Genomic DNA, 27,712 nt, shown 5'->3' on the forward strand with positions numbered 1-27,712 from the left:
TCAACCTCAGGAGGCTGAAGAAATTCGGCTTGTCACCAAAAACACTCACAAACTTTTACAGATGCATAATCGAGAGCATCCTGTCGGGCTGTATCATCGCCTGGTACGGCAACTGCTCCGCCCACAACCGCAAAGCTCTCCAGAGGGTCGTGAGGTCTGCACAACGCATCACCGGGGGCAAACTACCTGCCCCCCAGGACACCTACATCACCCGATGTCAAAGGATGGCCAAAAAGATTATCAAGGACCACAACCACCCGAGCCACTGCCTGTTCACCCCCCTATCATCCAGAAGGCGAGGTCAGTACAGGTGCATCAAAGCTGGGACCGAGAGACTGAAAAACAGCTTCTATCTCAATGCCATCAGACTGTTAAACAGCCATCACTAACATTGAGTGGCTGCTGCCAACATACTGACTCAAATCTCTGGCCACTTTAATAATTAATATTTGGATGTAATAAATGTATCACTAGCCACTTTAAACAATGCCACTTTATATAATGTACCCTACATTACACATCTCATATGTATATACTGTACTCTATACCATCTACTGCATCTTGCCTATGCCGTTCGGCCATCGCCCATCCACATATTTGTATGTACATATTCTTATTCATTCCTTTACACTTGTGTGTATAAGGTAGTTGTTGTGAAATTCTTAGATCACTTGTTAGATATTACTGCATGGTCGGAACTAGAAGCACAAGCATTTCGCTACACTCGCATTAACATCTGCTAACAATGTGTATGTAACCAATAAAAGTATATAGTCAGGTGTGTGCCTTTCCAAATCATGTCCAATCAATTGAATTTACCACAGGTGGACTCCAATCAAGTTGTAGAAACATCACAAGGATGATCAATGGGAACAGGATGCACCTGAGCTCAATTTCGAGTCTCATATCAAAGGGTTTGAATACTTATGTAAATAATGTATTTTTGTTTCTTGTTTTGTCATTATGGGGTATAGTGTGTAGATTGCTGAGGAAATTGTAACAAAATGTGGAAAAAGTCAAGGGGTCTGTATACTTCCTGAAGGCACTGTGTGTGTGTGTGTGTGTGTGTGTGTGTGTGTGTGTGTGTGTGTGTGTGTGTGTGTGTGTGTACTGGTGAGTTTGTGCACTTTTGTGTGTGTGCATATCTGTTAATCTTCACTCTATTTTCAGATTATCCAGAACATGTATGCATACATTAGTATTGCATTATGGCATTAAGAACATATTGGCACAGTATGGCGCTGTAGCACATTTGACGTGATGTGACTTGCATTTCACACAGGGTGGAGGCGTGATTTGCCTCATGTTCTTTTCTCCCAGGCTGCTTTAAGAAGCTCTTCAGAATTTGTGACCAGGTATTAGGTCCTCATTAGCAGCTAATTAACCAGCAATTTATCATGTATTTAGCACAGCTTCTTATTGGGTCTTATTAGGGTGCTAGTATTAGCCACAAGGTAATAATGATTCGTAAGTATATTGACCCACTTCCTACAGTGTTGCCAGTTTTTCGCCAGCCTCTTGAGAGAGAGAATATCTTCCCAACCATAAGGCCTATTGGACCTGCACATTGCAGCAAATACACTAAATGGCCAAAGACATGTGGACACCCCTACAAATTAGTGGATTTGGCTGTTTCAGCCACACCCCAGCACACAGCTATACAGAAAGAGAGAGGGAGAGAGACCTTCTGCTCCTAGCTAATAGGGCATTTGAAATAAGTTATTTTCACCCATTCTGTGCTATGTTAATAGGGGTATTAGGAGACTGGTGTGTCTCTGTGGATCACTATTGCTATATTGACCTCACTCTTCCAGGGATATTGATGCTGTAGGTACCCTATTCACTCAATTGTAAAGAGCAATGTTGTCATGGCAATTTCCTTCCTCTGCGCTCCTTCATGTACAAGGCAGTGAGAGTTTATTGACACAGTGACAGACACACTAGCCCATGATCAAATCTATGCACTAGCCTTTCCGAACTCCTCCACACTCACATGGCTCGGTGGTGACCTCAGTGGATACTGGCTGTCTGTCACAGCTGCGACATTATACAGGATGTCTATAGGTGCTCTATAGGGTGTGCTGTATGAAAATATGTTTCTCATTCAGCGCTACCCCTACCATCACCTTATGATTTCACCCTCCCTGGTTACTGCCACCAAGGTGAAATTCATACATTTATTAGGCTGGGTTCAGTTTAGGATTTTGTGGTTAGCTGTTTTTTTGTTATTACAAAAAACGAATGGAGAACAAAAGATTGTAATTGTGAAGCAAAATATTTTGATGTTACATTCCGACACATTTCTATGTATTCTCTTTTTGTATTCCTGATGCTATCTTGTGTTCTCATTCGACGGGCACAGGTTACAGTTCTGGAGACAGAGTGCTGAGAGAAAGCTCAGATCTGCTCCCCAGCAGCACAGACGCCACTAAATAAAATAGTTCATAATCCTGCCCAAATCCTGTAATCACCATGACAACAGCAGTAGGGAGCGATGGTGTGCACTTCCCCACTTTCCTTTTTTTTGTTCCATTCTGTCCAGTCACTCTTCTCCTTTTCTCTGTTTCCTTATTGAATTGTATTCCTGGAGTTGGCTAGGTGCTGTAGCTCACTGGTGTGTTACCATTGAAGCTCCAGGGATGGTGGTATTGTGCGGTGTGTGCAGAAGGTTGAGAGATTGGCCTATAGTATGAGAGTGTAACAGATACAGAAGACAAGTGTGTGTGTGATTGCTTAGGTGTGTGACACACACACAAACTGCCCCTGCAGGGTTGTGATAGGGTGGGAGTGACCTCATGGGGTGAAAGGCCTTGTTCCCTGGTAGTCACATCATGAGACACAGAAGAGGTGTTGGTTATTTCAGGAAGTGTTGAGTGTGTGTTATTGATCTGTCTTACTAGGTGAGAGGGAGATGATAGTGGAGAAGAGCACTCAGTCCAGTTTGAGTCGGAGCATTCATTGTATCAAACTGTCAGTCTTCACATCGAACATCTTGTTTATGTGCATGGTTGTGAAAAGATTGCATATGCACATCCAATGTCTATGAGAAGGTTCTGTTCTGTTAAAAAGAGACTCTGCACATGGCAATCTATACTCCCATGTGGTTTATTTTTGACAATGTCTGACCCTTCAGGTTTTCATGAGGTTCCCTGTGTGTCTTACAATACTCTACTGTAACTGCTGTGTGTCTTACAGTACTCAACTGTAACTGCTGTGTGTGCTTTAGGCAGGATTCATAATTAACACCTCTCTCGCTCTCTCTGTCTCTCTCTCTCTTTCTCTGTGTATCTCTCTCTCTCTGTCTCTCTCTCTTTCTCTGTGTATCTCTCTCTCTCTCTGTGTCTCTCTCTCTCTCTCTCTCTCTCTCTCTGTGTCTCTCTCTCTCTCTCTCTGTGTCTCTCTCTCTCTCTCTCTCTGTGTGTTTCTCTCTCTGTCTGTAGGTATCCGGCCCCAGATCATGAATGGGCCCATGCACCCTCGCCCCCTAGTGGCCCTGTTGGATGGACGTGACTGTACAGTCGAGATGCCCATCCTCAAAGACCTGGCCACTGTCGCCTTCTGTGATGCCCAGTCCACACAGGAGATCCATGAGAAGGTACAACACACACTCACCCACGTACGCCCACGCACACTCTTTCAGGCACTGACACGAGCATGCGTACACATACACGCACATGCTATACACTGAGACTGCATAGGCATCCACAAAAGAATAAGCCTTAACAATGTGCATGCCCTCAATTCAAACTGTAGCTCTTTTCACCTCCCACTCCTCTCCTCCTTTTCCCCTGTATCCCCCCCTCTTCTCTTTCTGTAACATAAAACTGAAATTGCAGTAGAGTATATTGGCTCTCCCAGTGATTTCATTATGATTTAATGTCATTGGGTGACAGTGTGCTCCTCCTCTCCTCCTCTGGTTGTTAAATAGAGAGGCTGGTTATGGTAAAGGAATGTCATAGTATACTGAGCTAGCTATATCTGCAATATACCAGTGCAAGATCAAATCTTCCCCTCTTTGTGTAAAGTACTACATGTGCAAAAAGTTTGTTAAAGCTGCAATATGTAACTTTTTGGGCGATGCGACCAAATTCACATAGAAATGTGAGTTATAGATTTGTCATTATAATTGAAAGCAAGGCTAAGAAGCGGTAGATCTATTTCTATGCCTCCCATTCTTAATGTTTTGCGTCTTTTGCTTTCAGTTTTGCTCACCAGCTTCAAACAGCTGAAAATACAAATTTGGTTATAGAAAATATATTTCACAGCGGTTTAGATGGTACAATGATTCTCTGCACAATGATTGCTTGTTTTGTCACATTGCTAAAGGGTAGAGCTGCTGCTTTCAAGGAGCGGGACTCTAACCCGGAAGCTTATAAGAAACCCTGCTATGCCCTCCGACGAACCATCAAACATGCAAAGCGTCAATATAGGACTAAGAACGAATTGTACTACACCGGCTCCGACGCTCGTTGGATGTGGCAAACTATTACAGACTACAAAGGGAAGCACAGCCGAGAGCTGTCCAGTGACACGAGCCTACCAGACGAGCTAAACTACTTCTATGCTTGCTTCGAGGCAAGTAACACTGAAACATGCATGAGAGCATCAGCTGTTCCGGAAGACTGTGTGATCGCGCTCTCGGCAGGCGACGTGTGTAAGACCTTTATACAGGTCAACATTCACAAAGCCTCAGGGCTAGACGGATTACCAGGACATTTGCTCCGAGCATGTGCTGACCAACTGGCAAGTGTCTTCACTGACATTTTCAACATCTCCCTGTCCGAGTCTGTAATACCAACATGTTTCAAGCAGACCACCATAGTCCCTGTGCCCAAGAACACTAAGGTAACCTGCCTAAATGACTACCGACCCGTAGCACTCACATCTGTAGCCATGAAGTGCTTTGAAAGGCTGGTCATGGCTCACATCAACACCATTATCCCAGAAACACTCCAATTTGCATACCGCACCAACAGATCCACAGATGATGCAATCTCTATTGCACTCCACACTGCCCTTTCACACCTGGACAAAAGGAACACCTATCTGAGAATGTTATTCATTGACTACAGCTCAGCGTTCAACACCATAGTGCCATCAAAGCTAATCACTAAGCCAAGGACCCTGAGACTAAACACCTCCCTCTGCAACTGGATCCTGGACTTCCTGACGAGCTGCCCCCAGGTGGTAAGGGTAGGTACCAATACATCCGCCACGCTGATCCTCAACACAGGGGCCCCTCAGGGGTGCATGCTCAGTCCTGTACACCCTGTTCACTCATGACTGCACAGCCAGGCACGACTCCAACGCCATCATTAAGTTTGCTGATGACACAACAGTGGTAGGCCTGATCATCGACAATGATGAGACAGCCTATAGGGAGGAGGTCAGAGACCTGACTGTATGGTGCCAGGACAACAACCTCTCCCTCAACGTGATCAAGACAAAGGAGATGATTGTGGACTACAGGAAAAGGAGGACCAAGCACGCACCCATTCTCATTGATGGGGCTGCAGTGGAGCAGGTTGAGAGCTTCAAGTTCCTTGGTGTCCACTTCACCAACAAGCTAACATGGTCCAAGCACACCAAGACAGTCGTGAAGAGGGCACGACAAAACCTATTCTCCCTCAGGAGACTGAGAAGATTTGGCATGGGTCCTCAGATCCTCAAAAGGTTCTACAGCTGCACCATCGATAGCATCCTGACTGGTTGCATCACTGCCTGGGTTGGCAACTGCTCGGCCTCCGACCGCAAGGCACTACAGAGGGTAGTGCGTATGGCCCAGTACATCACTGGGTCCAAGCTTCCTGCCATCCAGGAATACTATACCAGGCGGTGTCAAAGGGAGGCCCTGAAAATTGTCGAAGACTTCAGCCACCCTAGTCATAGACTGTTCTCTCTGCTCCCACACGGCAAGCGATACCGGAGCGCCAAGTCTAGGTCCAAGAGGCTTCTTAACAGCTTCTACCCCCAAACCATAAGATCAAATCAAATCAAATTTATTTATATAGCCCTTCGTACATCAGCTGAAATCTCAAAGTGCTGTACAGAAACCCAGCCTAAAACCCCAAACAGCAAGCAATGCATGTGAAAGAAGCACGGTGGCTGGGAAAAACTCCCTAGGAAAAACTCCTGAGAAAGGCCAAAAACCTAGGAAGAAACCTAGAGAGGAACCAGGCTATGAGGGGTGGCCAGTCCTCTTCTGGCTGTGCCGGGTGGATATTATAACAGAACATGGTCAAGATGTTAAAATGTTCGTAAATGACCAGCATGGTCAAATAATAATAATCATAGTAATTGTCGAGGGTGCAACAAGCACGTCCGGTGAACAGGTCAGGGTTCCGTAGCCGCAGGCAGAACAGTTGAAACTGGAGCAGCAGCATGGCCAGGTGGACTGGGGACAGCAAGGAGTCATCATGCCAGGTAGTCCTGAGGCATGGTCCTAGGGCTCAGGTCCTCCGAGAGAAAGAAAGAAAGAAAGAGAGAAAGAGAGAATTAGAGAGAGCATATTTACATTCACACAGGACACCGGATAAGACAAGAGAATACTCCAGATGTAACAGACTGACCCTAGCCCCCCGACACATAAACTACTGCAGCATAAATACTGGAGGCTGAGAGGCTAAGACTCCTGAACAGGTCATCAAATGGCTACCAATACGATTTGCATTGCCCCCCCCCCCACCCTGCTGCTGCTCTCTGTTATTATCTATGCATAGTCACTTTAATAACCCTACCTACATGTATATATTACCTCAATCACCTCGACACCGGTGCCCCTGCACATTGACACATTGACTCTGTACCGGTACCCTCTGTATATAGCCCCACTATTGTTATTTACTGCTGCTCTTTAATTATTTGTTAGTCTTACCTCTTACCTTTTTGGGGGGGGGTTTCTTAAAACGGTGTTGTTGGTTAACGGCACACCTGTTGTGTTCGGCAAATTTGATTGGATTTGAACCTGACGACTATTAGAATTTCTGCAACTAGGAAATGGTGGTGCGATGTCTGTATATTGCACCTTTAACAAAGCAAAGCAATTTCCATGTATTGTGTATGTTGACCTTACAGTTTATCAGCGTCAAAAACCCAAATAATCCGTGATAATCATGTTGTCTGTGATCTTGTAAACAAGGTTTGTTGACGTCTTTTGCCAGCAAAGGAGATTTTCAACCATTTAAAAATATGTTTATATTTGGGTGTAACAAACAGAGCGAGAGCGAGTGAGATTGGAAAATAGAAAAGGTTAGATGGATGGAGGGAAGGAAGGAGAAAGTGAGAGGAAAAATAGGACCCAGGTTCTGTTGACCTCTTGACATGCTTCTCTCTGGACCCTGGCCTCTCCGTTCTACCCTGTTCACACACACCAAGGCTTTCTGTCCAAACAGCTGTTGTTTGCGCATACATTACACAGCGAGGCAGCCTGGCCTGGGTGTAGAGATATTGACAGAGCTCCTGCCTTTGTCTACGAGTCAGCAGAGACAGCAGAAGTGGCACTTCACACACACGAAAGGAGAAAGGGCCACTCGCACGCAAACAACCCACTAACATTGGCTCAAACACACAGGCTCAAATACAAACCAACACATACACACAAATGCTGACATTTACACATACACACACAAACCTCACCTCTCATACACACAAATTCACCCACTTTCATCATACATACTGAAACACGCACTACTGCCTCTCTGCATGCATCGCCTGAGAAAGATGAGCCAAGTTAGTTCCCTGACAGGAGCCTGAATCTGTATAGTTCTCCCCAGTGAATTACATAGCATTAGAGCACTATTAGGAGGTTACGATGACTCCCTATCCATTTCAAAGCAGTGCTGGCGTGCTCTCATCGTGTTTTGGTGCTGACTTATCGCTCTCTGCTGTGTTGTGTAGGCTAAAGGGTTTGCGTGCTAGCGCGTTCTCTCTCCCTCTGATGTCAGAACAATGTAAGCAGTTTAACCATCTGTTTGTGGACTGTGAGTGAATTGATACAAATGAGTCTTTAGCGTTATATCAGCTTTTATCTGTTCAATAGAGTGGTGTACTGATACCATTCCACCCCCACACAAACTCTCCTCGCAACATTTTGATCTGGATAGAACATTTCGGAAAAACATCTATTGGGTTGAGTCCATCCCTCTATGCCATATCAAATTGATTTTTTACAACTTCTGTATATTTTAATACTGGTCCAGCATCGTTATAAAAAATAATCACTCGTTCAGTTTTTCCATTTAGTCTGACACATTGCTCAGTGATTACTTGCTTAATGACTCACACAGCATTGGCCATTACAACTCACAGGACGTATTGTCTCCAGCCAAACTTGCCTCTGGCTAGCAACACAGCCTAAGCAATTAGATGAATGCATGAGGAGAGATTTAACCTTGAATTAGCATCTAGTGCTGACTCCAGCTAGCTCTAATAAAACCGTTATGGAAAGTCACAGCTATGCTAATCTGGCAGGCCAAGCTAATGCAGTTAGCCTGAGGAGAATTTAAAGCTATTATTTACCCAAAACGCCTGACAAGGTGCACTTGCTATGCTATCTGGGGATCTGGATAAACATCAATCCAGTTTATTACCCTGCCTGTCTCCACCCTCACCTTGTTTCCATATACACATTCTGATAATGCATGGCTTTTGACACGTACACATGAACACACACACCAAAAAAAGGGTTTATTCCAAATGTTTAAAGATAATGATGAAATGCCTTTAATGATGATGATGATGATGAAGGTGCCCCTCCATCAGGTGCTGAACGAGGCAGTAGGGGCCATGATGTACCACACCATCACCTTGACTAGAGAAGACCTGGAGAAATTCAAGGCTCTACGCATCATCATCCGCATCGGCAGCGGCTACGACAACATCGACATCAAGGCAGCCGGAGAGATGGGTAAGAGGGAGAAACAGAGACGATAGAGGAGAGAGGTATAAGATCAAACTTTATTGATCCCCTAAGGGGACATTTTATCGCATCGGCCAATATGACAGACATAACATAGAAACAACAACAACCCACTCCTCAGCACTGCAGCCAAGACTTTATGGAATGTAGCCAAACCAAACACTACTTGTATACTTCAGTACATAGCATATGTAGTTGAAGTATTATCTCCTAAATACACAGACAACTGTGAAAGCATTATTAAGAAATACTCCCCCACAGATGTCCTTTTTGCTCCAGGCATGTCACTTAATAATTAAAACTAAAATCCTCAATAACCATAGTAACCTGGTTTGAAACGTGTCTTTCATTTAAACATTTTTGCACTATAGTTATGAAACGCTACAATTGAATCAATTTCAGTCGTTGCCTTTCCAAGGTGGGTACATGTTTCTGCATGTTTCTTGGATACTTAGTTGTTCCTTCCATAACAAGCACATTGCTGTGCACAGAGCTTCTATACATTTTTGGTGTTCTTCTTCTCTCATCCTGTCTTCCCTTTCTCTTTGCCAGGCATCGCGGTGTGTAACATCCCATCGGCGGCGGTGGAGGAGACTGCGGACTCCACTCTGTGCCACATTCTCAACCTGTACCGGCGGAACACCTGGCTGTACCAGGCTCTCCGGGAGGGCACGCGGGTCCAGAGCGTGGAGCAGATCAGAGAGGTGGCGTCCGGAGCCGCCAGGATCCGAGGAGAAACGCTGGGCCTCATCGGCTTTGGTGAGTCACAGGAGACGTTGGTCTTTGGCAGTAACACACTCAGTTGTGATAGTGCTTTGTCCACATACACACACAGCCATAACATTGTGATCCTTTTCTGACACTGTATTCATGTGTATGTCTACAGGTCGTTCAGGGCAGGCGGTGGCAGTGCGGGCCAAGGTGTTTGGCTTCAACGTGATCTTCTACGACCCGTACCTGCAGGACGGTCTGGAGCGTTCGCTAGGTGTTCAGCGTGTCTACACCCTGCAGGACTTGCTCTACCAGAGTGACTGTGTCTCCCTGCACTGCAACCTGAACGAACACAACCACCACCTCATCAATGACTTCACCATCAAACAGGTACACACACTTGCAGGCAATTCAAACACACACCCATACACACACACACACAATGCTAAAATAGGCCATAATTTACCATGCACAGTACAGTACTGTGCACCCAGCCTCGTGGCCTAGTTGGTGATCAGCACTGCCACCTACAGTCTGCTTTTCAAACTGCATGCTGTTGTAGAAGTCTAACATCTATTTTCTCTTTGAAATGTGAGGGGTGGTCTCATCAAGGCAGAACCTGGTTAACGTGCTAATTATATATTCATATAAACCATAGAAAAGTTTCTTAAAGAACATCACTACTTTGCTGCCAAAAGATCTGTGTTTGTACGTGCGTTCGTGTCTATGGCTTGTGCCTTTTACAGATCAGATACAACTAGGACCCTGAATTTCAGCTTTTGTCAAGATGAAGGGATTACTTTTAACCAGATATTCTCATTTAATCTCTGTCTCTCTCTTTTGGTACACAGAAGTTTCATTCCATTAGCTCTTTGCGATTTGAATCTAAGCTGTTGGTACGAGGAGCATACTGCAGGGCACCTTAGGGTTTTATGGTTGAAAGCACCACTGCAGGCACATACTGTACAAGTGGGCTCCAACATGTGTATTCTCCAGGAGAGTGAATATCACTTAATCTCATCGCAGATATCTACTATCTATTTGATGTTAGCAAAACGGGTTTACTTTTGTTTAAGATGCGCCAGGGTGCGTTTCTGGTTAACTCTGCGCGGGGAGGTCTGGTGGATGAGAAGGCCCTGGCTCAGGCCCTGAAAGAGGGCAGGATACGGGGGGCCGCCCTGGACGTCCATGAGTCAGAACCCTTCAGGTGAGTGTGTGTTTATCTCTGTGAAAACATAACTTCGTCATCTCCATTATCCAGTTCAGTTAGCCAATCCCTTTCTCTGGTGTGTGTAGTTTTACCCAGGGTCCTCTGAAGGATGCTCCTAACCTGATCTGTACTCCTCACACGGCCTGGTACAGTGAACAGGCCTCGCTGGAGATGAGAGAGGCAGCCGCCACAGAGATACGCAGAGCCGTCACTGGTACACACACACACACACACACACACACACACATACACACACACTTATCACACTTCTAAACTAATTTGAAGCTGATTCTTTACTGGAATGTTTTGGTTTTTCCGATGCAGGCCGTATCCCCGACAGTTTACGAAACTGTGTCAACAAGGAGTTCTTTGTTACCACGGCTCCCTGGACAATGGAACAGCAACAAATGCACCCCGAACTCAACGGTGCCGCGTACAGGTATCAAACACAACCAAACTGACAATTATGTAGGGAAACACCTATTTTTGGTCAGGTCCACCTCCTCTTGCGTATATTATCCACATAAGCAGGACTTAATCATTTTGATAAAAAGGGGGATAAAAAAAAACAAAATTGGTACAGCAGGAGTAATTTCCATGCTCAGATATATACTTTGTTGTTCCCTGTATTCAATATATGATAACTTCTTGTCTTTTCTATTTAACCTTGGTGGTATTTTAGTCTTGGTTTCCGTAGTGGCATATGAAGCGCTATGGGGAAACATTGATTAGCTACTACCATCCCCTGCTATTGTTTGTCAGGAAGTCACAGTATTGACCTCTCAGTCTCTCACCCTATACCTACTGTCTCAACTGGACTGAACTACTTCTCTTACACAGCCGAGTCAACCAAACCATGGTACAGGCCATAGGAACGGGGGGAATGCAAGACAAATTATATACCTAATAGAGAACCAGGTAAATACTACCAATGCTGACCCACGGTGATAGGCTCAGGCCCACCTGTGCTGATCAAAGCAGAACTGCTGTTGGTTTTCTTGATACTGAAAAGTATAGTCTGTCTGCTTTATTTCCCACCCAATATACCTGTTCTGCCCACCCTCTCATTGCACCCCTCATTTACTTCCCCAAAACCAACAAATGTGGCCAAACCTAGCCACTTGTACCATGCCAAATAACACAAATATCTATTGCAAGGTAGCACATAATGGCAACCATTTGATCGTAGGACAGTCAGCGTTGTATTCCATATTCCTGCACAGGAAGTATGAGGTCTACTTGGGTATATTTGTGACATTTGTACCATTTTCCCTCTAAACCCCCCTTTTTCTCATACAGTTCAGTGTCTGTCCCCTGAGATATTCTGTCAGGAATCTTTCCTTGACCTGCCATCCCTAGCCCTACACCATTCCCTTATGCCAACTATAACTATATTTTGTTGATATGAGTGGTTTAGTAAATCAAGATATATTTCTCTGATACGTTTATCAGTTTCCCAAGAACAACAGATGAGGTCTTGTGGTCGTTTTGAATCCTGAATTGACATGTAAGAGTTGAATCTGTTTTCAGATTTCATGTGATGTCTGTTTTGCACCACATTCTTTCTCCAATGTGACTTTACTTTCTTTGATTAGAAAATTCACCACTGAATTTGATCCTTTGTCTTATTTCTAATGTGAGGCAACAAATGTTTTTAAATGTAGCAACTAAAAATGGCAATTTAAAGGCTTATCAGGTTGTTGTAACCTATGAGGTATTGTTTAGGTACCATGTGACCTCACCAATGTCTCCCTGGCACAGGTACCCCCCTGGTGTGGTTGGTGTGGCCTCTGGTGGGATCCATGGGCCAATGGAGGGGATGGTGCCTGGGGGGGTGACAATCGCCCACACCCTGCCCTCCGGTACCCACCCCTCTCAGGCCCCGTCCCCCAACCAACCCTACAAAAACGGGGAGCCCATGAGAGAGCACATGACCGAGCCATAACTCTGCATCCAGAGACGAAGGAGTTCATATATACACAACTGACCCACCCACTCTTTGACCAGCAGACTGATCGTTAGGGTTCACACAGAACACCGGAACCAAGTGGGGACAGTGAATATATTCACAACTGCTTCTCCAAAGTGGGGACCGTCAAAACTCATGTTCCAAGGATCCTCTTCTTTTCATTTTTTATTCCTGTTTTCTGGGACACGTTACCGCATGCCAGAGTTAAGGCCCGTCCACCTTGACTGACCCACCAATAAGAGAGCTTGGAAGGACAATGACATCATCTGTTACTGGCCTTCCTCTAACCCCACCCTGCCCCATTCCATCATTTCAGTTCACGTGTGTCTATTTTTATTTCCTCTGTTCTGAGACCACCCTTCAAATGAATATCTGTCTTTCTGTTCTTCAATGTGAAAAAAGAAATTATTAAGAAATGACATAGTTGTCAGACAGTAGAAAAAGACAATTGGTGTTATCAATGCCATCAGCAGACTCAATGGGGACCTCTAAACCCTGTTCTAGTCCATCGCTCACCCTGCAGGTTGCTGGTTCCTGAATGTACAGACAGGATTTGATGGACACATCAGGGTTGCCAGATCTCTTGAGCCTCATGACCAATACGAGACAAAAACAATAAGCCCAAATTTAAGTGAATATGGGACCTGAAACCATTTGAATTTGTCCATTGTGAACATCTCTCAACCCCTGAGAACACCCAATATATTATAGAGAAGATTTTGATCTGGTAAACTCCTTTTTAGACATCTGGTTTCTCTGAAGAGCTTCTTCAAAGCTCCAGGTTCTGACGCACAAGGGGGATAAGAGACTTGCTGTAAAGGTCATTCTCGCAATCTTAGACAATGTAAACTTTTAACTGTTGATTAATTGTCTTTCATTCCAACTCCGGATTCAGTAATCACCTGGTGGTCTGTCACTAAAATATTGAAATAAGAAATGCATGCAAAAGCCGTTCTAACTGTTAAAAGCACCTCTGCTTTTACATGGACCTCCACATCATGGATTTGTACATTGTCGCAGGTGTTTGTATGCTAGAGGGCTCTCTTAAAATGTCAATTTTTTTTCTCACCAAAAGGACCTACACAGTAGCACCAGCCAGAAAAGAAAGGGTTTAGGTTACTGACTCAGGAAAAATAACTTTTGCAGATATAATCTTTTTCCCCAAATTGAAAGAAAAAAGTCTGGATCGTTCTGCGTGTTTCCACCTTTTCTTCATTGTGGTATTTTTATAAATCAAACCTCTGTTTTTTGGTGTTCAAGGTTTTTGCAGAGTCCTGTTAAATTTGTATTACCTAGTTAAATGTTCTTATAATCATAGTCTTATGTGAACCACCCCTTTTTTTCCCCCCTTGTTCTTATAATGAAAGCCAGTTGGAGCTCTTGGAGGCATCGTGCACTCTGTGAGCAACATCCCTAGTGCCCTGACTTTAGCAAGACAAGGCTACTAACAGATTGTTTGGTTTTTAGTGTGAGTATTTGTACAAGGTGATATATAAAATTCAGTGCAGTTCAAATAAAAAAATGCTGTTCTCTCAGGCTCTGTGAAAGTGTTTGACTTTGCTGCTTATTTCTGCATACGGTTTATAGTACCAATGTATAACTTCATGTAATGACCTTCAGTTGGCCCTTTCTGGATTTTGTTGTGTAATGGGTTTACTGGCCACACAGAGGTTATAGAAGTTCCCATAAGAATGTATGAGAGCCATTATATAATTTAGGATAGTCTACACTATGATAATTGTTATACTCTCCTTTTTAGACATCCCCATCAACCAGGTGCACCACACAAGTCAATGCATACTGAAACGGTCAAACACTATCATTTTAGACTTCATAAAGGAAAACCTTCAATGTCCAATTTATTTTTCTGGCTGGCACTAGTGAGGTCAGGCTTTTACCTAAATCTGCAACTATTGCATTACTACAAAGCAACATACAGGCAATGCTCAATGTGTGCATAACTAGATTGTAATACACCAAAATAAGTTACAGTACAACTCAATGGCAAGGAAACCCAACAAAAAGGTATGACCGTGATATTTTAACTTTGGTTTATGTGCAGTCTCTCACAAATACCTTAATTCAAGATGGGTTCACATAGACAAGAAGCATACATTATAGAAAAAAAACACAGGTACCATGGGTTAAACTTGACAGGGAAGAATAGCAGGACAGAGAAAAAGAAACATGAGAATTGTTTTAATGTAGACGTTGAACTCACACTCCTCCAAAGCACCAAACATCTAAATGAAGTGCTGAAGTAAACTTTCACAGACGGTTATTTTCCTCACAGCAAAAAAAGGCTGCCACAAAACATCAAGACCGAAAGAAATGACAAAAACGACAAACTCAGGTCAAAAGCTCCAACATATGTAGAATTAGTTTGGAGATCAAGAAAATAAGACTTCATTTTGGCCATTCTGGGGGAAAAGGGTAAACTAAAACACCTATTTGTATGGTCTCCAAGACCTTAGTGACACTAGCTTTGAGGTGAGAAGGGAACTTCATTTATGTAGCTTTGAAAATAACCTTCATTCAAGCAGTTAGTCAAATGTGTCTTTCTATAAATGTGTAGTGCTTAGTTTTAAAAGGGATACTAAGGGGATTTTGTCAATGAAACCCTTTATCTACTTCCCCAGATGAAGCCGTGGATACCATTTGTCCCTGCGTGCAGTTTGAATGAAGTTGCTAACTAGCGTTAGCGCAATGACAAAGTCTATGATAACTGCTAGTAGATACCATTCACTGCGCTAACGCTAGTTAGGATTGGCTTGCGAAACTACCTCTAACTTCCTTCATACTGGATGCAGAGACAAATGTTATCTCCATGGGTTCATCTGACTCTGAGGAAGTAGATAAAGAGCTTTGTTGACAAAATCCTGAAGTATCCCTTTAAGAATTAAATTCATAGTACACAATTGTTGGCCTAGACCCTGCCCACCAAAAAACAAGACAACCCTATTTCAACTGGAAAAACAACTAAAAGGACAGTCATTTAGGAAGTGTGCTTTCATCGGTGCCCATCATAAACCGATACTGGTATATTTCCTTATACTTTTTTAAACAACCACATGCATTTATACTTTCGCTTAAAGATTTTACATTTGAGAAAATCAAAGATCAATAGCATTTGAAAACTACAATCCTTTATTTCTGTCATCCCCAAGTCTTTTTGCAGCAATTGAGTTTTTCTGTCAGTCTCTTAAGTTTGTCCAGATAGTTGTGTCCTCTGCCAGGGTAGGGTGATTCCCTGCCCTTTCACAGTTTGTCCATGTAAGTAAAGGAGGGAAAAAAAGAAGAAAAAAAAGAGGGTGGACTCCTGCCTACTCCAGTTGTCACTCATCATCCTCCTCTTCCTCACCATCGGAGAGCGAGGCACAGGGGCGGATCTGTCGGTAGCCGTCCAGCCACTTCTCTACCATCTGTGTGACCAGGGGGTGGTTCCGCCGGCGGGAGCTCTTCTGCATGGCCACCAGCACTCCACCCTCTGTCACGCAGCAGTCCAACCACTCCCTCAACAGCTTCTCCTGCTGCTCTTCATTCCCCATCTGACACACAGACAAGAAAAGCATCAACCATGAGACTACATCTCATATTTTAGAGAATGCTCTCATACAGAGAAAAATCACAATTAGTGCAGCCAATCTCCCTTACTTTTCACATTCCAGTCACTTCACGAGAATAGCGACATACTATAGTCACTTAGCAGATGGTATAATAGAACTACATAATCAGCATGAATAGCAAAATTAGCTTGAATCAGCATGAATAGTAGACTCAGACAGAATCCTTGAAAAGCAGCCCGTCAGGGGGTCCATATAAATATTCATGATACCACAGCGGGCGCTCCCTCCTACCTCCTGTGCTGAGAGGAAGTGGATGTGGAGCAACTTTCTCTCACTGTCCACCAGCGGTAGGAAGGTGATGGTGACGTCATCATCTGTGTTGAGGTTGGCGCCTGCGCCCCGATTGTTGAAGCCGTCATTCTCCATGGCCACCAGTGCAGAGAAGTGGCCGCGCGTGTAGCCCAGAGCAATGGGACTCTTCCAACAGAAACTCTGCTCCCACAGCAGGGGCAAGTACACACCTGGAGAGAGATGGGGAAGGGGGAGTTGGGATGAAGAGTGAAGGAGGAAGAGGGTGAGAAATGGAGAGAGGTGGAATCAAGGGAGGAGTTAAGAGTCAAAGGGACATGGGAACAGACAGAAAGAAAGAGGAAGAGAAATAGAGAGATGACAAACCAAAATGTCAAAACAGGCTGACATATTGCTTACCAACAGTTTCCCAAACACAATGGACATTTTCCCTGAGACTATTCCATCAGCCTCAAACCACTAGACAGCCTCTACAAGTGAACGAGACACTTCACCTTGTGACCTTAACTGAAACCACAAACCACTGTTTTTGAGCATCTAGAACAGTTACTGTTGCTCACTGTTCAACAGTCTGCCATTGGATGTTTACTGGGTTCACCTGGCGACCAATTTAAACAGAGCTTTCTCCTTCACTCCCTCCACGGACGCCCATAAGCCTCTCCTTTCCTTGGCAACACAAACAGTAGCCTATATCGTTCCTCCATTATGAATGACATTACCACAGGCAGCCCATCGTTACAGAGAGCTTTCTTTATGGCTGCACGGTCTCTGCAGGCTAATTAAAGCCAGACTGTTTTTACTAGGGCCCATGGAGGTGGACCCCGCCCTCAGCCCTTATTGGACACCCGCTTTAAACTACCACTCCCTCTTCCCATGATGGCTAACATATGCCGAGAGACATAGGCTACTAACAGTACGTACAGTGAACCATGCTCCTGCATTGCAATGCACTGCTTCATAGTTAGGGGGTGGGATTATTTTGGCAGAATTGTTCTTCGACTGGTTTTAGAGAGAGTCACATGCTGTATCAGCATTGGAACAATCACAACGAACAATTGTAACCCCCCCCTCCCTTTACTAAACAGATTGTAATCTACTTGGACTGATTCTTGATGCGGCTACAGTTCCTATAAGAATGAGAAGACCGAAACTAGAGATGTGACAAATGGAAAAATATTCTTAATGTTTAAGCTGCAATTTTTTTATAGATTTCCTTTAAAAAAAATCTATTTTTTTAATCCATGTGAAAGCAATGGTTTGGGTCTCATGGTGTGCTGTCGCTTGCCTTTCTCTGCCATTTTTCCAACTATTAACGACAATGACGTAGTGGTGGAGAGTCGACTCCAAAATAATTGATTCCTCGACTCCTTACACACAGACTCCCGATGTCGACTCCAATTTCTGAGAGTCAAGTTTCAATTCAGCTAGGAATCGACTCATAAGATTCAGAATTTTTGGAACAAAGGAGACTGTTCTCGGAAGTATGGCAACTAATCACACACTTGCATCTTAGCAAGCTAGCGAGGGAAGGAGAGAGAAGGGAGGGCACAGTTTAGGCAGGTCAGCCATCAGGCAGAGTCAGAACTGTGCACTAGGCCTATACCGGCAATCAAAAGCTGTATCACGCAATTTTTCTTGCCTTGCAATGTCTCGCACTTAACTCTCACAGTCACACATGGTATCTACGCATTTGCACAGGTTTGCTTCATGCTGCTCACATCATGGTAGCCAGGGCACTAAAACAGTGGGGAAGTTGAGCCTCGTGCTTCAATGCTCTTAGTTGTTTTTCAGTTAAGGATTTTTCTTAAAGTTAAGATTCCAAATTTCAGTCAATAGTGGATTTCCGGATAGCACTTTCAGAGGCATTTTGATTTACACAGCAGTGCGTCACAGTTGGAGGGAGTTGACACTTGATTTAGAAACTGTCAGTCTCGTGGCATGACCCTTAGCATTGCAGATAGAAATGTATTGTACAATGGCAAGAAAAGGTATGTGAACCCTTTGGAATTAACTGGATTTCTGCATAAATTGGTCATAAAATTTGATCTGATCTTCATCTAAGTCACAGCAATAGACAAACACAGTGTGCTTGAACTAATAACACACAAATTGTATTTTTATGTCTATATTGAATACAGCATTTAAATATTCAGTGTAGCTTGGAAAAAGTATGTGAACCCCTAGGCTAATGACTTCTCCAAAAGCTAATTGGAGTCAGGAGTCAGCTAACCTGGAGTCCAATCAATGAGACGAGATTGGAGATGTTGGTTAGAGCTGCCCTGCCCTATAAAAAACAAACAAAATTTGAGTTTGCTATTCACAAGAAGCATTGCCTGATGTGAACCATGCCTTGAACAAAAGAAATCTCAGAAAACTAAGATTAAGAATTGTTGACTTGCATAAAGCTGGAAAGGGTTACAAAAGTATCTCTAAAAGCCTTGATGTTCATCCGCCCATGGTAAGACAAATTGTCTATAAATGGAGAAAGTTCAGCACTGTTGCTATTCTCCCTAGGAGTGGCCATCCTGCAAAGATGACTGCAAGAGCACAGCGCAGAATGCTCAATGAGGTTAAGAAGAATCCTAGAATGTCAGCTAAAGACATCACAAAATCTTTGGAACATTCTAACATCTCTGTTGACGAGTCTATGATGCGTAAAACACTAAACAAGAATGGTGTTCATGGGAGGACACCACGGAAGAAGCCACTGCTGTCCAAAAAAACAACATTGCTGCACGTCTGAAGTTTGCAAAAGAGCATCTGGATGTTCCACAGCGCTACTGGCTAAATATTCTGTGGACACATGAAACTAAAGTTGAGTTGTTTGAAAGGAACACACAACACTATGTGGAGAAAAAAAAGGCACAACACCAACATCAAAACCTCATCCCAACTGTAAAGTATGGTGGAGGGAGCATCATGGTTTTGGCTGTTTTGCTGCCTCAAGGTCTGGACAGCTTGCTATCGTCGACGGAAAAATGAATTCCCAAGTTTATCAAGACATTTTGCAGGAGACTGTTAGGCTATCTGTCCGCAAATTGAAGCTCAACAGAAGTTGGGTGATGCAACAGGACAACGACCCAAAACACAGAAGTAAATCAACAACAGAATGGCTTCAACAGATGAAAATACGCCTTCTGGAGTGGCCCAGTCAGAGTCCTGACCTCAATCCGATTGAGATGCTATGGCATGACCTCGAGTGGTTCACACCAGACATCCCAAGAATATTGCTGAACTGAAATAGTTTTGTAAAGAGGAATGGTCCAAAATTCCTCCTGACTGTTGTGCAGGTCTGACCCGCAACTACAGAAAATGTTTAGTTGAGGTTATTGCTGCCAAAGGAGGGTAAACCAGTTATTAAATCCAAGGGTTCACATACTTTCCCCACCCTACACAGTGAATGTTTACACAGTGTGTTCAATTAAGACATGAAAGCGTATAATTGTCTGTGTGTTATAAGTTTAAGCAGACTGTGTTTGTCTATTGTTGACTTAGATGAAGATCAGATCAAATTTTATGACCAATTTATGCAGAAATCCAGTTAATTCCAAAGGGTTCACATACCTTTTCTTGGCATTGTACAATACATTTCTATCTGCAATGCTAAGGGTCATGCCACGAGACTGACAGTTTCTAAATCAAGTGTCAACTCCCTCCAACTGTGACGCACTGCTGTGTAAATCAAAACGCCTCTGAAAGTGCTATCCGGAAATCCACTATTGATTGTGACCTTTGAGCAAAACTCTCAAATCTGCATATCAGCAAACCCAATCAAAAATTTGCATCATCCTTATGCCACGATTCTTGTGCTAGGGCAAATTCAAATCAGAAGGGCTTTGTCTGACCTAGCAGATATGGTCCAACCCATGGACACAGACTGGGCCGTCAATCTAATTGGACAAGAAGAGATAAATCTGCAACACTGTGCATTTTTAAAGAGCCTTTTGCTTGTCAGGATTTTATTTAAAAAAAATGTCTTTAACCTTTAACTAGGCCAGTCAGTTAAGAACAAATTCTTATTTACAATGACGGCCTACCCCGGCGAAACCCGGACGACACTGGGCCAATTGTGCGCCACCCTATGGGACTTCCAATCACGGCCGGTTGTGACACAGCCTGGAATTGAACCAGGGTGTCTGTAGTGACACCTCAAGCACTGAGATGCAGTGCCTTAGACCGCTGCGCCACTCAGGAGCCCACTACGTCACAGGCAGAAAAAGAATGCCTTTAAAATCAGCCCAATTTAAGACTAAGGCCAAAGAAAGCTGACATCATCTCACCTTGAAAACGGGTGTACCCAAGTGTTTCACCACGGAAACTTTTGTAATACTTCACTCCATAGACGATGATTGGTCTACGAAGAATGTGTGCAAGAACAAAAATATGAGTCTGCTCCAGGCTGGCTCCAGGCTGTAGAGAGAGATACAACACAAAGAAAGAGGCACATCAAACTACCTTTTTGGTGGATTGCTGCAAATATACTGTTAGGATTTGAGCTATTACTTACTATCAGCTGTTAGGCTAAAATGATTGGATGTACATCGAGCAATACTGTAAGCCGGATTTCTAATCATGCCTTGATATTATAAATGTGATCAAGACTAATTTGATTGTTAAAAACGAAAACCTTAGGTCAATGCCTCTGTTGGTTCTACATCTTGTGATTGATATAGTAGAAGAACAGTTGAGATTACACAACCGTCAAATGAAAATGACATAGTGGAGGCTCTCACACACTAGGGGCTTTCCTATATGGTCAGAGCAGTATGGCATTGCATAATTCATGGGCAGTAAATGCTTTTTATATTTTAGCATATTACAGTAGATGTAGGATCTTCATTTCACCTATATTGTCACAGCCAAATAATCCTGCAGCAACAGGATTTGAACATTTAGTCAATCATTTTGCTTGATCAGTGGTTAGGCTATTAGCTGGCCAAAAGTAGGCTACATAAAAAGTGCGGTTTTGAGAATTTTTATAAATCACAAAGCTCATCTGCATTTTCTGCGGTGCAAAAAAAACAAGAGTGTGATCAAATTAAGATCCTACATCTGTACACTGATGATCCCAAGTCCTTCCACCTAAAAAGCTTAATGTGTGTATGCATAAGGAAATGAGTGAGTGAGTGAGTGAGTGAGTGAGTGAGTGAGTGAGTGAGTGAGTGAGTACCTGGCTGGCCAGTGAGAGGATGAAAGCCCAGTCTTCCTGCCACTGTTCCTCTCTGAGTGAGAAGTGCAAGCCAAAGCTTTGGGAGTACCACGACTCCCACTCCTTCCAGCGCGTGTAGAACCTAGACAGACAGACAGACAGACAGACAGAACACACACACACACACGTCAGTGACCCTGTATCAACTCCCTGTGGAAAAGGTCAAGTGAGTGTTACTCAAATGCTTTAAACCCTTTTGCAATGAGAACGGGTTTTCCTTTTTTCACAATTAAATAATTGGTTTGCATAAACAAACACATAGCCTTCTCATCCTATCCCTAGACAAAGTTACACACCCCAGACCCAGGCCTCACCAGTGGGAGCAGTTGTGCAGGGTGTCGTGAAGGGTCTTGCGGAGGACAGAGTCCTTGTCATAGATGCCCCAGGTGGCCTGCAATACTGAGTCTAACAGGCAGTCCCCGGCCGTGCGGTTCCACAGGGCATACAGCCTGCTGTCCAACCGCGTGCCTAGCTCTATAGACCAGTTGATGATAGGAGATTCCTCCTCCAGCTCTGAGAGAGAAAGTGAGGCTTTGAAAGGGCAATGGGGTAACTTAAAAAATGAAGCACTCTTTGGTTTTATATGGTGTGCAGGATTTTGTTCCAGCCCAGAACTAACATCAAGTCTTGTAAAGTATAGGGATGTACAGTGATTAATGATGTGCAGTTTGCAAACGATTCTTTCTTTTTGAACGACTCTTTTTTTACTGACTTGAGTCATGATTCGTTTTCTGTTCATTTTGTTGTTCGTTTAAACTGCTGGCTGTGATTACTACATAAGGATTAAGACGCGCTTCTCTGGCTCAGTGGCTCCGGAGACGTGCTCCGACCAAGAACTCTAAAATAGATCACGCTGCAGGCAGCAATAACAGCATAGAAAACAAAAATACAAAATAAAAAATACTCATAATTGATCGCATGGTGCAAGAAGAAATGCAACTGATTGATTATTGAATGTTATGATGAACACAGCTTTGTAGAACCAAAACATACAGTCTCTGCTCTAAAAACTTGAGAACGAATCATTTGGGGTGCTGCAGTTCGAACGATATTGTGCTTATCACCCTGACGGCAGTCAAGCAATGTATTCCACCAATGCATTGCTTGACAATCTTGTCCGGTTGCGGCAACAACTAGATGTCATTTCAAATGTATGTTATTTGTATACATAGCAATCAACAAATCTACACATTGTTTAAAGCACACTTTAAAAAAAGTCTTGGTCACAAATGAAAGCTCCATAAGCCCCTTATGGTGAACGACATGTGAACGAAATGCTTGTAGAATCATGACTCTTTCGAGTTTACAGTTCATTGTTTGCCGGTAGGGGGTCCTGTGTGCTTTGGGCATTACTGACTCAAATTAATGAAATGAGTCGAAAGAGTAATTATTTTTACTGAATGAGTTAAAAAGATCCAAGTCAGTAAAAAGAGCCGAACTTCCAATCCCTAACAGTGATGGCAAGGACACCATTGTGATGCTGGGCTTGCACTATGTACAAAGACAAGGTGCGGATGGATGAAGGGGCCACCTTGATTCTACATGACAGGTGGTGGCACTGGAAAGGACCCCAGCGTGATCATATTTCAGAGAGGGGATCGAGTGTGATGAAAAGTGATACACCTGCAGTTGCATCATAGCAGAGCGAAAGACAGGAGGGTGGCTAGGGTGACTGGTCACCATGTCTTCCATACACTGGCTTGTTACCCTTGGTGCGCTGCAAACTTTGGGGAGCTAAACAGGTCAAAAGACACCCTAGAGTGTGAGCAAAAGTACCACCATTGATGGCATGTGGAGGAAGTACAGTCATTCATTAAAAGGGTTCTACACAGTCTACGCAACGGATCCGACGGAGGTTTGTTTGCGTTGCCCTCTACGTAGTTCTAGGTACTTTTGTGAGGCTGAATTTTTTAAACGCGACGCAAACAGAGCTCCATAGCTCCGTTTGCGAAGACTATGAAATCCCTGTGGAGAGCCTTTTAGGGATCAGTGAAATCCTAAAACTCAATTAGCATGATTAGCACAGATGCAAGCACACATAAGGGCAGGCAAAATGTCAGACAGGCCAGCAGGGAATGCACACTGTTGGCAGGCAGTGAACAGACCTGTAATACAACACTATACAGCAGCCTTCCAATTTAGTAGAGGGGATAGGAAACTATATAGATGCCACCCAGTGTTGACTATGACAACGGTCTCACACTCACACACAATTCAGTAAAATAGTGGCATTTTAAGTTACTGAAATAAGTCAATATTTCACCTTTCTGTACATCTCGGTCTAGCACCTCGTCAAACAGTTTCTCCTGAACTGTTGGGGGCAAGTCCTCGATATCTGCAGACAAAAACATACGTAGGGTGGCATTCAATTGATTTAGTTACACAACACAAGGAAGACTTGATACAGTTCATCATCCAAGAACTTCAAAAAGGGCAAGTTAGAGGGCAAGTATTTATTTGACAACAGTGAAATGAAGTTTAGCGCTTAGAGAAGAAAGTGAATCTGTCTTAACCTCTTGATCTGCACACACGTTAAAAACCAAGCCAGGCTGAAGTGATTAGGGTTTAATACCCTAAGGTTGCAGGAGTCAAAGCTGCCGTTTTACGGGCTCCTAACCAACTGTGCTCATGTTTTTGCGTTATTTGTAACTTATTTTGTACATAATGTTTCTGCCACCATCTCTTATGACCGAAAAGAGCTTCTGGATATCAGAACAGAGATTACTCACCTCGTACTGGACAAAGATTTTTTTCTTTAAACGAGTTGGAAGCGAAGGATTTACTTCAGAAACCGGACAAGGCTTCATTAAATCCCCATCATTCACATGAAGAAGAGACGTAGGTCGGGGTGCCTAAGAATCTGACGGCAAGTGGGTAACCCGCCTCTACCATCAGTCCTATTAGCCAACGTGCAATCATTGGAAAAATAAACTGGATGAGCTCCGATCAAGACTATCCTACAAATGGGACATTAAAAAAAACGGTAATATCTTATGTCCTGCTGAACGATGACATGGATAATATACAGCTGGCTGGATTTTCCGTGCATCGGCAAGACAAGGGGTAAGGGTCTATTTGTCAATAACAGCTGGTGCACCGAAATCTAATATTAATGAAGTCTCGAGGTATTGTTCGCCTGAGGTAGAGTATCTCATGATAAGCTGTAGACCACACTATTAACCAAGATATTTTTCGTAGCTACTTACCACCACAAACTGATACTGGCACTAAGACCGCCTTTACTCCATACACAGAGACGCATACAAAGCTCTCCCTTGTCCTCCATTTGGCAAATCTTACCATAACTATCCTCCTGATTCCTGCTTACAAGCAAAAACTAAAGCAGGAATTACCAGTGACTCACTCAATACGGAAGTGGTCAGATGACACAGATAATAAGCTACGAACCATCAAATAGGCAAAGCGTCAATACAGGACTAAGATTGAATCCTACTACAACGGCTCCGAAGCTCGTCAGATGTGGCAGGGCTTGCAAACTATTACAGACTACAAAGGGAAGCACAGCCATGAGCTCCCCAGTGACAGGAGTCTATGAGAGGAGCTAAATGACTTCTATACGCGCGTCGAGGCAAGCATGAGAGCACCAGCTGTTCCGGACCACTCTGTGATCACTCTCGCTGTAGCCGACTTGAGTAAGACCTTTAAACAGGTCAACATTCACAAGGCCGCATGGCCAGATGGATTACCAGGATGTATACTCCGAGCATGCACTGACCAACTGGCAAGTGTCTTCAATGACATTTTTTATCTGTCCCTGACAGAGTCTGTAATACCAATATGTTTCAAGCAGACCACCATAGTCCGTGTGCTCAAGAACACCAAGCTAACCTGCCTAAATGACTACCGACCCGTAGCACTCAGTTCTGTAGCCATGAAGTGCGTTGAAAGGTTGGTCATGAATCACATCAACACCATTATCCCAGAAACCCTGGACCCACTCCAATTTGCATACCGCACCAACAGATCCACAAAGGATGTAATCTCTATTGCACTCAACACTGTCCTTTCCCACATGGACAAAAGGAACACCTATGTGAGAATGCTATTCGTAGACTACAGCTCAGCATTCAACCACATAGTGCCTTCAAAGCTCATCACTAACCTAAGGACCCTGGGACTAAACACCTCCCTCTGCAACTGGATCCTGAACTTTCTGATGGGCCGCCCCCAAGTGGTAAGGGTAGGTAACAACACATCTGCTACACTGATCCTCAACACGGGGGCCCCTCAGGGGTGCGTGCTATGTCCCCTCTACTCCCTGTTCACCCATGACTGCATGGCCAAGCACAACTCCAACACCATCATTAAGTTTGCAGATGACAACAGTGAAAGGCCTGATCACCGACATGATGAGACAGCCTATAGGGAGGTCAGAGACCTGGCGTGTGGTGCCAGGATAACAACCTCTCCCTCAATGTGAGCAAGACAAAGGAGATGACCAACAGGAAAAGGAGGGCTGAGCACGCCCCCATTCTAATCGACAGGGCAGTAGTAGAGCAGGTTGAAAGCTTCAAGTTCCTTGGTGTCCACATCACCAACATACTGTCATGGTCCAAACACCAAGACAGTCGTGAAGAGGGCACAACAAAACCTTTTTCCCCTCAGGAGACTGAAAAGATTTGGCATGGGTCCTCAGATCCTCAAAAACGTCTACAGCTGCACCATCGAGAGCATCCTGACTGGTTGCATCACTGCCTGGTAAGGCAACTGCTAGACCTCCGACCGTAAGGCGCTACAGAGGGTAGTGCGTAGAGGCCAGTACGTCACTGGGGCCAAGTTTCCTGCCATCCAGGACCTCTACACCAGGTGGTGTCAGAGGAAGGCCCTAAAAATTGCCAAATACTCCAGCCACCGTTGTCATAGACTGTTCTCTCTGCTACCGCACGGCAAGCAGTACCGGAACGCCAAGTCTAGGTCCAAAAGGCAGCTTCTACCCCCAAGCCATAAGACGCCTGAACAGCTAATGAAAGGGCTACCCAGACGCCTCTTTTATGCTGCTGCTACTCTCTGTTTATTATCTATGCATAGCCACTTTACATCTACCTATATGTACATATTACCTCAATTACCTCTACTAACCTCTTATTATTTTTCTATTTACTTATTGTTTACTTCAGTTTATTTAGTAAATCGTTTTTCTTAAAACTGCATTGTTGGTTAAATCTAGCGGAACACCTGCTCCAATAGCCAATGATGGGTGTGGCGCGAATTACAAATTCCTCAAAAATACAAAAACTTCAATTTTTCAAACATATGATTATTTTACACCATTTTAAAGACAAGACTCTCCTTTATCTAACCACACTGTCCGATTTCAAAAAGGCTTTACAACGAAAGCAAAACATTAGATTATGTCAGCAGAGTACCCAGCCAGAAATAATCAGACACCCATTTTTCAAGCTAGCATATAATGTCACATAAATCCAAAGCACAGCTAAATGCAGCACTAACCTTTGATGATCTTCATCAGATGACACCCCTAGGACATTATGTTATACAATACATGCATGTTTTATTCAATCAAGTTCATATTTATATCAAAAACCAGCTTTTTACATTAGCATGTGACGTTCAGAACTAGCATACTTCCGGTGAATTTACTAAATTACTCACGATAAACGTTCACAAAAAACATAACAATTATTTTAAGAATTATAGATACAGAACTCTATGCACTCGCTATGTCCGATTTTAAAATAGCTTTTCGGTGAAAGCACATTTTGCAATATTCTCAGTAGATAGCCCAGCCATCACGGCTAGCTATTTAGACACCCACCAAGTTTAGCACTCACCAAAGTCA

The 27,712-nt window shown here is 43.7% G+C and overlaps 2 protein-coding genes across 9 annotated transcripts in view; one reads left to right on the forward strand and one right to left on the reverse strand.

The window, feature by feature from the left end:
- Positions 1–14,354, forward strand: part of ctbp2a (C-terminal binding protein 2a) — a 122,539-nt gene extending 108,185 nt beyond the window's left edge. For 5 of the 8 annotated variants that reach the window (XM_029698479.1, XM_029698482.1, XM_029698480.1 and 2 more), the window contains 8 exons: positions 3,441–3,595; positions 8,761–8,905; positions 9,470–9,676; positions 9,804–10,018; positions 10,705–10,835; positions 10,925–11,052; positions 11,163–11,277; positions 12,600–14,354. In XM_029698479.1, coding sequence (XP_029554339.1) covers positions 3,441–3,595; positions 8,761–8,905; positions 9,470–9,676; positions 9,804–10,018; positions 10,705–10,835; positions 10,925–11,052; positions 11,163–11,277; positions 12,600–12,783 — 1,280 coding nt within the window. In that variant the 3' untranslated portion in view covers positions 12,784–14,354. Of the gene's footprint in view, positions 1–3,440; positions 3,596–8,760; positions 8,906–9,469; positions 9,677–9,803; positions 10,019–10,704; positions 10,836–10,924; positions 11,053–11,162; positions 11,278–11,678; positions 11,757–12,290; positions 12,346–12,599 lie in introns of all 8 variants that reach the window. The other 3 variants (XR_003867666.1, XM_029698478.1, XM_029698477.1) reach the window with 3 other exon arrangements.
- A 403-nt stretch (positions 14,355–14,757) lies between these two features.
- Positions 14,758–27,712, reverse strand: part of LOC115153244 (ubiquitin thioesterase Zranb1) — a 34,980-nt gene continuing 22,025 nt past the window's right edge. The window contains exons 5-10 of the mRNA XM_029698484.1: positions 24,155–24,226; positions 22,206–22,404; positions 21,853–21,973; positions 20,963–21,092; positions 16,665–16,894; positions 14,758–16,355 (exon numbers count right to left, since the gene is read on the reverse strand). Coding sequence (XP_029554344.1) covers positions 16,143–16,355; positions 16,665–16,894; positions 20,963–21,092; positions 21,853–21,973; positions 22,206–22,404; positions 24,155–24,226 — 965 coding nt within the window. The 3' untranslated portion in view covers positions 14,758–16,142. The remainder of the gene's footprint in view (positions 16,356–16,664; positions 16,895–20,962; positions 21,093–21,852; positions 21,974–22,205; positions 22,405–24,154; positions 24,227–27,712) is intronic.

The sequence above is a fragment of the Salmo trutta genome, chromosome 18, assembly GCF_901001165.1.
Source record: "Salmo trutta chromosome 18, fSalTru1.1, whole genome shotgun sequence".
NCBI classification, from domain to species: Eukaryota; Metazoa; Chordata; class Actinopteri; order Salmoniformes; family Salmonidae; genus Salmo; species Salmo trutta.